The 10,692-nt window shown below is 48.0% G+C and overlaps 1 protein-coding gene across 1 annotated transcript; it reads right to left on the reverse strand.

The window, feature by feature from the left end:
- Positions 1 to 8,159: 8,159 nt before the first annotated feature.
- On the reverse strand, positions 8,160 to 10,078 carry LTB (lymphotoxin beta). The gene is made up of 4 exons (XM_081140255.1): positions 9,883 to 10,078; positions 9,518 to 9,569; positions 9,248 to 9,319; positions 8,160 to 8,729 (listed from the first exon to the last, which is right to left on the reverse strand). Exons 1-4 carry the CDS (start codon positions 10,039 to 10,041, stop codon positions 8,290 to 8,292), a joined length of 723 nt encoding a protein of 240 aa, XP_080996381.1. The 5' UTR covers positions 10,042 to 10,078; the 3' UTR covers positions 8,160 to 8,289.
- Between the last annotated feature and the right edge of the window lie 614 nt (positions 10,079 to 10,692).

Consider the following 10,692-nt stretch of genomic DNA (forward strand, 5'->3'; position numbering starts at 1 on the left):
GGGAATCGAACCCCGATCACCTGAATCCTAGGTCAGTGTTAAACCCCTGAGCCATGGCCGGCTGGGCAAAAATATGTCTTTATTGATTTCAGAGAAAAGGGAGAGAGAGAGAGAGAGATAGAAACATTGATGATGAGAGTCATTGATTGGCTGCCTCCTGCACACCCCCTGCTGGGGATCAAGCCCACAACTTGGCATGTGCCTGGACCGGGAATTGAACCTCAATCTCTTGGATCCTAGGTTAATGCTCAACCATTGAGCCACGCTGGCCGGGCTCTGTCATTATTTCTTCAAACAGATTCTCTATCCCTCACTTACTCTCTTCCCCTTCTGGCACTCCTATGATGAGAATATTGTTACATTTCATATTGCCCCATAGCTCCCTTAAACTATCTTCCTGTTTTTCAATTGTTTTTTCTTTTTGGATCTCTGAATGAGTGATTTTTTCTACCCTGTCTTTTAATTTGCTGATACCATCCTCAGCTTCCCCTAATCTGTTGTTTATCCTTCCAATGTATTCTTTATTTCTGCTATGTCACTTTAATTTCCTTCAGTTTCCATATCTTTTCTATCACTATTCTGAACTCTATATTTGATATATTGCTTACCTCCATTTCATTATCTTTTCTTTTGGATAATTCTCTTGTTCTTTCATTTGGATGTTGTTTTTTGTCTCCCCATTTTGGCTGCCTATTTGGGTTTGTTTCTATGTATAGGTAGATCTGCTAGGACCCCCAGTCTTTTTGGAGGGTTTCTGGTGCAGACCAATGTCAGATGCTGTTTGTAACTGGCCTTGAGTACCCTGTTTGGAGCTATCAACAATCCATGCCCCTAGCCAGTTTTGCTCAGTGGTTAGAGCATCAGCCCTCAAAATAAAGGGTCCTGGGTTTGATTCCAGCCAATGACACATACCTCAGTTGCAGGTTCAGTCCCCAGCCTAACTTGGTGTGAGAGAGGGAGGCAACCAATTGATGTGTCTCTCTCACGTTGATGTTTCTCTCACTCTCCCTCCCCCTTCCACTCTCTCTGAAAAAGCAATGTAAAAATATCCTCAGGTGAGGATAAAAACAAAAAACAAAACAAAACAAGAAAAAAAAATCTGCAGCTTGTGGTTCCTTCTGCTGGAAGCTGGGTGTGTTTGGACAGGACCAAAATGCATACCAAAGTCTGCTTATCCAAGGCCCAGGTCCAGAAGCAGATCCAGCAAAGACACAAAGCACCCAGAGGTCTGCTTCAGTCTGTAGGCTGATTAATCCGAGTCTCTTAATGAACCTCAGCCTGTAGACCATAGCAAGGCGTAAACTCCACAGAGTGGGGCGAGAGATTTTCCAATGGGTGGGGCAATTGCTTCCCCCTACCTACCCAAGCAAAAGCTGCCTGGCTGGCAAAGGTCTGCCTGAGGAAGAAGTCCTCTGGGGTATGGGGGAATGACTCAGCACAGGAATCCATATTGCTGCCCTCTGAGCTCTATCCCCAGAGCCAGCATCCCCGGACTCTTGTCAAACAGCTCTAGTCCACTCTGCCCTCCCTCCGCCAGAGCCCAAGGTGGGTGGCTGCACACAAAACTTTAAGAGGGAGCCTGCATTTCCAGCCATCTCTCCCTGGGAGACAGAAACCCAGTTCCTTTTCACAGCCAGGTGTTATGTGGGCACCTTTCTCAGTTCTGGTGCTCTGGGTTGGAGATTCCAGCCTGGGTTTAGACCCCAGAGTTCTCAGTGGGAATCTCCACAGCTGAGATATCCCTCTAGACCTTCAGCTGCTGCTTGTGGGATCCCGACCAGCCCTCTAGAGCCTCCGCATTTCCTACCAGTCTCTACATGGTCTCCACTTTAGTTCCTTGGTTATGAGGGTGCTCTCCAGTTGATTATCATATCTCTAGTCTTCAGTTGATTATTCAGGATGGTTTTTCTATATTTTAGTTGTAATTCCAGTTTGGTCCTGGGAGAGTGTAAGAGTAGCTTCCACTCAATCCATCGACATCTTGGAATCCTGGTTTATTCTCTATTAAGTCATTATCCTTCAAATACAAAAGATAACTTAGAACTGCAATGTCCACTTTGGGAATCTTTTGAAATTCCAAAATTAGTGGCATTGCATGCACAATTGGAAAATCTTAGAAATGTTAAACAAGCTGAATGAGAAGCATTTTTCAATTGGTATTTAGAGGCCTCTAAGAAATTAAATGATTCAAAGATAACCTGAACATCTCTTTTTTCTTTTTGTCCAACCATGATAGCTTTCAGGAGAACTTATCTTTAACATGGGAACCTCTAAAAAGTTCCCAAAGTTTCTTCCTCAGAAACACTAGTTACTTATGTATGCAAACATTTTGTTCCCTCCTCTTATGCCTTTTGGTACAAAATAGACCAACTTAGCCAAAATAATTTAAAACTCTAATAAGAATTATGTGAAAACTTTGTTTTAAATCCACCTCAAGGGTTCTCCCTTAAAGAGAGAATTTCAGACCTCTTGGGGATGTTGGAATGCATTCTTTGATTGATATACAGAAGCTTCTAAAAGACAACTTGATTTTGCTCTTGCCAGTGTGGTTCATTGGTTAGAGCATCAACCCAAGCACTGAAGAGTAGCAGGTTTGATTCCTGGTCAAGAGCACATACCTGGGTTGCAGATTTGATCCCTGGCCCTGGTCAGTTGCCAACCAATTGATGCCTCTCTCTCCCTCTGTCCCTCCCTTCCTCTCTCTCTACAAATCAATAGAAAAAATATTCTCAGGTGAGGATTAACAAACAAACAAACAAAATGACAAATTGATTTTAAAAACAGCTCTAAAAGGATCCTAAAGGAACTTTTGCCATCTGAGCAGGTGCTTTAAATCTTCCTGTTTCTCCCCCTGAGACATGATATTTCAAACAATTTAATGACTCTATGATCAGAAATTTGGCAAACTAAAGATTCAAGGCTTGATAGGAATTTTTTAAAAGCCTCCTTCCCTGAACTAAAATAAAACTATGTACTCGGAGGGAAAGAAGCAAATTAGGAATGATGTAGTTGGATGGGTAGATCAATCTATGATGCCACATAAGTTAAAACCCAATTCTTTGGGGAATTGAGAGCAACTGTCCTTCTTACAAATCTTTTCAAAACCAGAAAAGCAGCTCTAGAAGCAGGTCAATGCCCACCTACCTTTACCATCCAATTCCTAAGTCTGAAAGAAGAAAAAGGAAAATGAGGAATATTTTAAAAGCACAAATGCTGCTCTGACTCCAATACTCCTTGACAAGGACAAATACAAGTCTTGTCTTATCCACAAATATTAGTAAGAAAAAGCCTTAGCCATCTGAATAAATAAACTTAACTTATAAATTAGTGGGGATTTGCCTTATTGTACTGACTCATGGCTGAAATTTTAAAAACAAAATTATCAGGTCTCAGTTTGCATATGTCTGTATGTTCATGTATGTTGTGTGGTATTTTCTACCTTTGGATAATATTACTAATTTGGAAAAGAGTCTGTTAATTGGCTTAAAGAAATTAAGTACTTACATAAAATTTCTCAAAAATATGATAGAAACTAATCCAAATGCTTTCTCAGGATCAAGTGCTTTGGGAAGATATTTGATATTAAAGCTGTTTCAGTTTGGTTTGGTTAAGCAGGCATATCTTTAGAGTTATCAGAATTATGTATAATACTTTTATTCTACCTGGGTTTATTAGTCAATAAGTTCATGCGATCTCTGTTGCAAAATTTGTCAGCAAGAAAAATAACTTGGGACCCTCCGGTGAGCATCTACCTAAGATCCAGGAGATAGAGGTTCGATTCTGGGTCAGGGCACATGCGGGGGCTGTGGGCTTGATCCCCAGTAGGGGGCGTTCAGGAACCAGCCAATCAGTGACTCTGTCATCACTGGTTTCTCTCTCTCTCTCTCTCTCTCCCTCTCTCTCTCTCTCTCTCCCTTCCTCTCTCCGAAATCAATAAAGACTTTAAAAAAAAAAATTTTTAAAGAAAAATAACTTAGTATAATAAAATTTTCATAAGTAAATGAAACATAATTATTGAGAACAGTAAAATAAATGGATGTAGATGGGTTAAAAGTTTTAGGTGAACTTTTCAGCAATATTTATGCTTTATGGTATGTTTACTTAAATAGTTTATCAAAATCTTTTGGTAACTTGTGTCCCAGAGTTTTGCCAAGTTAAGTTAAATGATAAATCAAGTTAAATTCACTGAATATCTAGATTATTTTCAAATAAGATAAAATACTAAAACATCAATTGTTAAATAAGTCTAGTTTATCTACTTTTGACTATTATTATAGAGAAACTAAAAGATAATTTTGGATCTGTTCATGAATATGTTTCATACTTGAGGAAGCATATGTATCTAAAAATTATGAAATATAGCCCTGGCCAGTGTGGCTCAGTTGGTTCGAGCATTGTCCCATGCACCAAAAGGTGATGGGTTCAATCCCCGGTCAGGGTGTGTGCAGGAGGCAACCAATCAATGTTTCTCACATGAATGTTTCTCTCTCTCCCTTCCTTTCTCTAAAAATCAATTTTTAAAAAACTAAAAATTATGAAATATATTTGCCAGTAAAGAAACTATGTTTCTAGAGGTTATAAAATATATTCATAAATTTGCCAATCTAAGGAATGCTAATTGCTTACTTTTCAGTTGTTATTAGAAATTAAGGTTTCTAAGGGTTAAGAATTCTAATTAATATGGAAGGAAATAATATGTGTTTTCAGCAAAAGAAGATATAAGGTATGGAAATGCATTTTTGAGGAAATTAAAAGAAAATGGTTTGTCCTAAAATAAGTTGGTTACTTCTGAACAAGAGACAAACTAAGAGGGGCAAGGAAAGTTTCCAAAGATTTGTGAAAAAGGAATCTTGAGAAAGGAATTTTATGTGCCATCAAGCTAAATAAGATTAAAATGAGTTTCATTAAGTAAATGAATTTAAATATCAAAAGTAAGCTGACTCAAAATTAAAATTTCTTTTTCTCTGTTAAAAGGATAGTTTTTCTGTACTATTGGTATACTCTTAATAAGAAATTATAAAAAGAAAGCAAATATTTTGTTTTATTAAAATTATTTTCTGTCCCCTGTACCATCAGTTCTTTGATTGCTTAGGTAAATAGTCTTCTTAATATGAAGAGCTAAATTTTGCTTACAACTATTTAACTTTCTGTATTTGCCTGTGAAGTTTTTAGTTGTCACCATGATTAAATAGATAACCAGGTATTGTTTCACAGTGACCTATGATCCTATTTGACCAATTATTTTTAAACTTTTTATATGTGTGACAAACTTCCCCAAATTCAAAAATTAGAGTCCTTTTCTTAACCTAAAAATAACTTCTGAGATTTTACAGATGACTCCATGGAACATTCCCCCTCTCTCTTTATGAAAGGAAGGAAATATACTAGTTAGGTCTACTAGAGGTGCTAAAATTACATGGGAACGTTGTCAAATAAGAAGCAATAATTATGTTATACTTGCATGCATAAATTATTATTATTAAAATAAATGTTCTGGGAATTACATTAAAATTCTAAGAATCTACAATGTCCTGATCTAATGTTTTCATTTGTAATTCTAATTATCTTAAAATGCTGTGAGTTGCAGAGAAAAGCAAATTTTTTTGTCAATTGCATTGTGATCAGATCTTTAACCATTTCATTTTAAGTCTGTCATTTACAGAATCACTATTTTACTCTGGGGTTTTTTGGTGTGTTGTTTTTTTTTTTTTCAAATATGTTTCGTCTTCAGAAAGATTCATGTAGAGAATCCTGACACTTATTCTAAAATACATATTTCTGTTTAACTGTTAGATTATACTTTAGAGCCAGATGAGGATTTGCAGAACTCTAAGGGAAAATTGGATTTCTAAAACTTAAAAGAGTAAGATCAACAAGAATTAATGACATGGGACTGAATGAACTGATGAGGATGATTACAATTTTTATGACTTTTTATTTGAAATATTGCTGATTCTTTACTCTTTTGTTTTTCTAGATATAAGGAAACCTTTTTTCTTTAGCAACCTATGAATTACAGCAATTATACCTTTGCGGAATTGAAACATTTACCTTTTTCTACCTACTTGATCCTGCCAGAATTCAGCGACTCTCAATGAGTATTCTTATTTTATGGCAATACTGTTATTTGCACAAGTTAATAAGACTCTGTTCTCCTTGTAACAGGATACAAGTGGAAACTCACTGGAATGTCATACTTGAGAGAGACATACATAGGTTCAGATGTGAGCAGACAGCTCCTAGGAATTAAGATGGACTTACAGAAGCCAATAAAACCCTTGGATCTCTCATCCTGGCGCTCCGCTTGCAGCACTCTCAGAAGCCTTACTAGATGAGTGAAGGTCACTTCCTGGCAGGTGCAGGAGCCTCAGTTACTCTGGGGACCTCAGGAAGAGAGGAACTCACCCAAATCTATAGGTTTTGCAGGCGATGTCTGATAGCAAGTCTTAACTTTTCTGGCCTCAAGGGGCCTTTAAAGTTCAATCTGAAGATTCCTTATGAAAAATTCCAGCAAAGCAGATTTTTAAAAGCCTATATGCTGTTCCTACGTAAATAACAGGCCAACTTTATTGAAACTAGACTTATTTCACAAAACAAATTGGTCTTGGCTGTATTTGGTAAAAATGAGGGTTATTTTAGAGAGGAAAAATTATGTTTAAGTAACACACCTATTTAGATATTAGATTCTAGTGTTGTTCACTATCTTTTGAGGTTTTGCTCATAGCTGCAAACTGGACCAGATCCTGAATCCTTGTTTCCTCTAATATCTGTCTATGACTCTCTAAACTAACATTTCCAATCTTCCTCCTATCCTTTGACTTGTAATGCTTGAGAACTAGGATTTCCCAAAGCTATACAAGCTAAAGTGGGACAACTTGGTATAAACTTCAGAGAAATCACCACAGCAGCTCATCTGTGGACAGCCTTTGTGCCTGTTACAGAAAGATCACCAGAGACATTCAAACTGCTGACCAGGAGAACTGTCAGACTCTCCCTGCCTGCCTTCACTCCACCTGAAGGTGGTTCGAGCCAGACATCTAGAAATCTCCGTGCCTGGCTGCCTTCAGGACTCAGGAGCTGGGATTCCAGTCTGCTCCAACCATTGAGCACTGTTCTTCTTTTGTTTCCATAGAGACACCTCTTATTAAACACCCAATTATTTGCACCAGAGGCTGAATTTTGGGAGTCACCTGCATCATGGCCCTCAAAAATGAGAGATAACTCTTCAACTGAACTGACCTGTTCTCTGAAACTGATACATAATAATATATTAACTGGTCCTTTCCTGATGCTTCAACCTAAAAATTGGCACAAATATTGAGCTGACTATAAATTCATATGTGGCAAGCATGTCTCTAGCCCATATCCGCACTCTGAGGGGCATGATGAATCCAAGGAAGGCTTTGCCACCTTGGTATCGAGGGACTTTAAAATGTCTTGTTTGATCTATGATGTTTTCTAAGAGGATAATCCTGATCAAAAAGCAGAAATGAGTAGAGTGAAGAAATAAAATAGAGTCATCAGTCGGCGGGGGAAAACCATGTGGTGTGCGCAGGGGTGGGGTGACCCGCTGGGGTGACCTAGATAGCTTGGGCGTCCGGTCCCCCTCTGCCTTTTCCAGCTGGGCCGAAAGTCAGTCATGGGGTGAGGGGGCTGCGTTACCCACACTTGCCCGCTCATGGAAAGGGGGCCTGAGTGTGAAAGAGAGGCGAGAACTTTCCTTCCCCCAACAGGCGCCATCAGATTTTCCTCCTCTCCGCGCCAGGTTCTCCATGGCACCCGGGCACCCTCCCAGCGCGCGCCCTCGGCCTCCTCCCCTCACACCCCAAGGCGCTGCTGTTCTGCCCCCGAGGAGCGCGGCCGCGGGGCGCGGAGAGCCCCCCTTTCCCTTAGCGCCCCCTTCCCCAGCGTGGGCAGGGGCCCAAGGGAAGGCCGCAGCGCGGGGCCGCGGGGCTGCGAGTCAGGGCGCGAGGGGCTCCCCTCCTTCTCCCTCCGACGGGCCCCTGCCGGGCAAGGCCACCCAGAGGCAGAGAGCGGGCGGCACCGCAGACCCCACCCCGGGATCAGGACCTGCTCCCAGCACCCGGAGAAGCACGGAGGACGCTTCGCCCGCTGTGCACCCGCCCTGACCCCCGACGTCAGCTCTGCGCTCCCGCGGGCAGCACTGAAGCACATTCTTTATTTCCATCAGGCTCGAGATCAGTTTCCAGACAGCGTCCCGCATTCCTCCTCCCACGGCCACGGGGGCCCGGCGCCTGGGCTGACAGACACGCCCCGGCCTGCGGGGCGTCACCCCACCATCACCGCCCCGAAGAAGGTCTTCCCGCGCCGGTAGTCCACCAGGTCGGGGTGGCTGATGTTCACGTACAGCCGCTCGCCCCCGCGGAGCCGCGCCAGCCCGCCGAACCCCACGCTCGCGTACCAGAGCCTGGGCGCGGGGCCCAGCGCCGGGCTCACGGTCTCGGCGCCCTCGAGGAGCAGCTCGGGGGCCCCGGGTCCGTAGGCGCCCCCCGCCCGGTACAGCCGGCTGCGCAGCGTGACCCAGCGGTCCGGGGGGCTGCGGTCCGCGGGGGGCGCGCGGCCCCGGTAGCCGACGTGACAGTAGAGGTAATAGAGGCCGTCCCGCGGGAGGGCCAGCCCGCCGGCGCCCGAGAAGCGCGCGCCGCCGCTCAGGAACGCCGCCTCCCGCGCCGCCTCCCAGCCCAGCCCGCGGGCCGGCGTCCAGGCGCCTGCGGAGAAAGCCGGGCTCCAGGGGTCCGCCCCGCTCCGGAGGGCGCGGGGCGGCCCCGCAGGGCGCAGTGGGGGCGCGCGGGGCCGAGGGGCGCGGGGCTGCCCCGCAGGGTGCAGTGGGGGCGCGCGGGGCACGGGGGGCGCGGGGCTGCCCCGCAGGGGTGCAGTGGGGGCGCGCGGGGCACGGGGGGCGCGGGGCTGCCCCGCAGGGGTGCAGTGGGGGCGCGCGGGGCTGGGGGGCGCGGGGCTGCCCTGCAGGGGTGTAGTGGGGGCGCGCGGGGCCGAGGGGCGCGGGGCTGCCCCGCAGGGGTGCAGTGGGGGCGCGCGGGGCCGGGGGGCGCGGGGCGGCGCTGCGCGGGGAGATCCGGGGGGGCCACAGCTGTGCGGCGGCGCCGGGGCCGGCCGGCCGAGGGGGGCCCTTAGGGCAGAGGGCTCGCAGCGGCGGGAACTGGAGCTCCGCGCCGACCCTGGGCGGGCAGAACTGGCCCCTGGGCTGCTGGGCCTGGGAGGTCCTTACCTATGAGGTGGGCAGCCGGGAGCCTAAGGCTGGGGTCTGTTTCTGCGTCCTGCTCCGGCGGCTCCTGGGACCCTGGAGGGGCGGAGAGTCCACGATTGGGGCCGGCGGCCACTATGCATGTCCCCCGGAGAGGACAGGGCGCCAGGGCCCAAGGCTGGGGCACCCGGATTCCTGGAGGAAGAGTGAAGAGCATCTGGGGGTGCGGATGGGTGGGGGCTGGGAGTCCCTGCGAGCCGGAGCCGGGCCGGGGGGCGCATGGCCTGCTCTTACCCAGTCGCGGCTGGGCCTCTGCTCGTGCCCCTCGGTCGGCGGGCTCTGCTACCTGGGTGGGTGGGGCACAGTGCCCAGAGTCAGTCTCGGCCGCCGCCGACCCGCGCCTCCCAGTGTAGACCCAGCCTTCCAGCCCCGCACCCGTCTCCCCGGCGGGGACAGCGAGGCGGGTGTGCTTGGCACAGACAGGGCCTGGGGTGCCGCGGAGGAGGAAGGAGGCAGCGGGCCAGCCGGGCCGCCGGGGCAGGGCAGGGGGCCCGCAGAGAGGCGACCGCGCGGCAGGTGACGGGGAGGCCCCAGGCGTAGCCGGAGGGAGGCGGGCGTGGGCGACACGCAGCCCTCGGGGCACTGCGGCAGCCACTCACCAGTCCTTGCTTCTGGGGCACCACAACCAGCACAGCCAGGACCGTGATAGGCACAGCCAGCAGCAGGGTCACGAGGGAAGTGGTTCCTGCCACAGCCAGCAGGAGGCAGCCCTTCCCCTGGGGTCTCCTCCCCCAGCCCTCCAGCCCCAGTGCCCCCATTGAGACTGAGCCAGGGCCAGGGCAGGGGGGCTTTCATATCTCAGGGGTGGGGCCCCCCCTCCCCATAGCCCCACACACCTGGCTGGGACTTTCCGCACACCCCTGCTCCCCTCACCCAGCTTCCTGTTTACCCAGAGCTGGGGTGGGGCAGCTGGATGCCTGGGTTCCTTGAATTGGGGAAGGAGCTGAGGTGAAGAGACAGGCTTTCAGGGGAGATCTGGGGGGGTCTTAGAGGTATTCTGGCTCAATAGGGAGGGAAGCTGAGGCCCAAGCAGGGCAGGTGGCTTGCAGAAAGTCTGGCAGCAACACTGCAATGAGAACACAATCCCCAGTATCCAGTACAGCCTGCAGCCTTCTGCACCCCAGAGGTGGGTGCTGGACAGAGGGCTGCGCCCACATCTCTGAGGTCAAGAACTGGGGTCTTGAGGGACAGATGTCCAGGTCCCTGAGAAGAACCCATCCCCAAACTGGAATGACCTCCTCCATTCCTGAGCTCACCCCCAACCCCCAGAACTGGGTCCACAGTAAGGGCAGCTGAAGGGGTCCGCCTCACCTCCGGCCCCTGCCTGGCCGAGGAGGCATGGAATGGCCATTGCCCCTGGCTAGGGAGTGCGCCGGGCAAGTCATAGGCACACCCCCGAAAAGCTTCGC

This window comes from Miniopterus schreibersii (genome assembly GCF_964146895.1).
Source record: "Miniopterus schreibersii genome assembly, chromosome: 6".
NCBI lineage: Eukaryota > Metazoa > Chordata > Mammalia > Chiroptera > Miniopteridae > Miniopterus > Miniopterus schreibersii.

Bases quoted from the DNA above. Each gene is read 5' to 3' on its own strand.
- LTB (XM_081140255.1), bottom strand. From the start codon at position 10,041: ATGGGGGCACTGGGGCTGGAGGGCTGGGGGAGGAGACCCCAGGGGAAG. The intron at 9,320-9,517 runs GTAAGAGCAGGC...CCGCCCCTCCAG, and splicing joins AGAGGCCCAGCCGCGACTGG to GGTCCCAGGAGCCGCCGGAG. The intron at 8,730-9,247 runs GTAAGGACCTCC...CTTTCTCCGCAG, and splicing joins CCCGGCTGCCCACCTCATAG to GCGCCTGGACGCCGGCCCGC.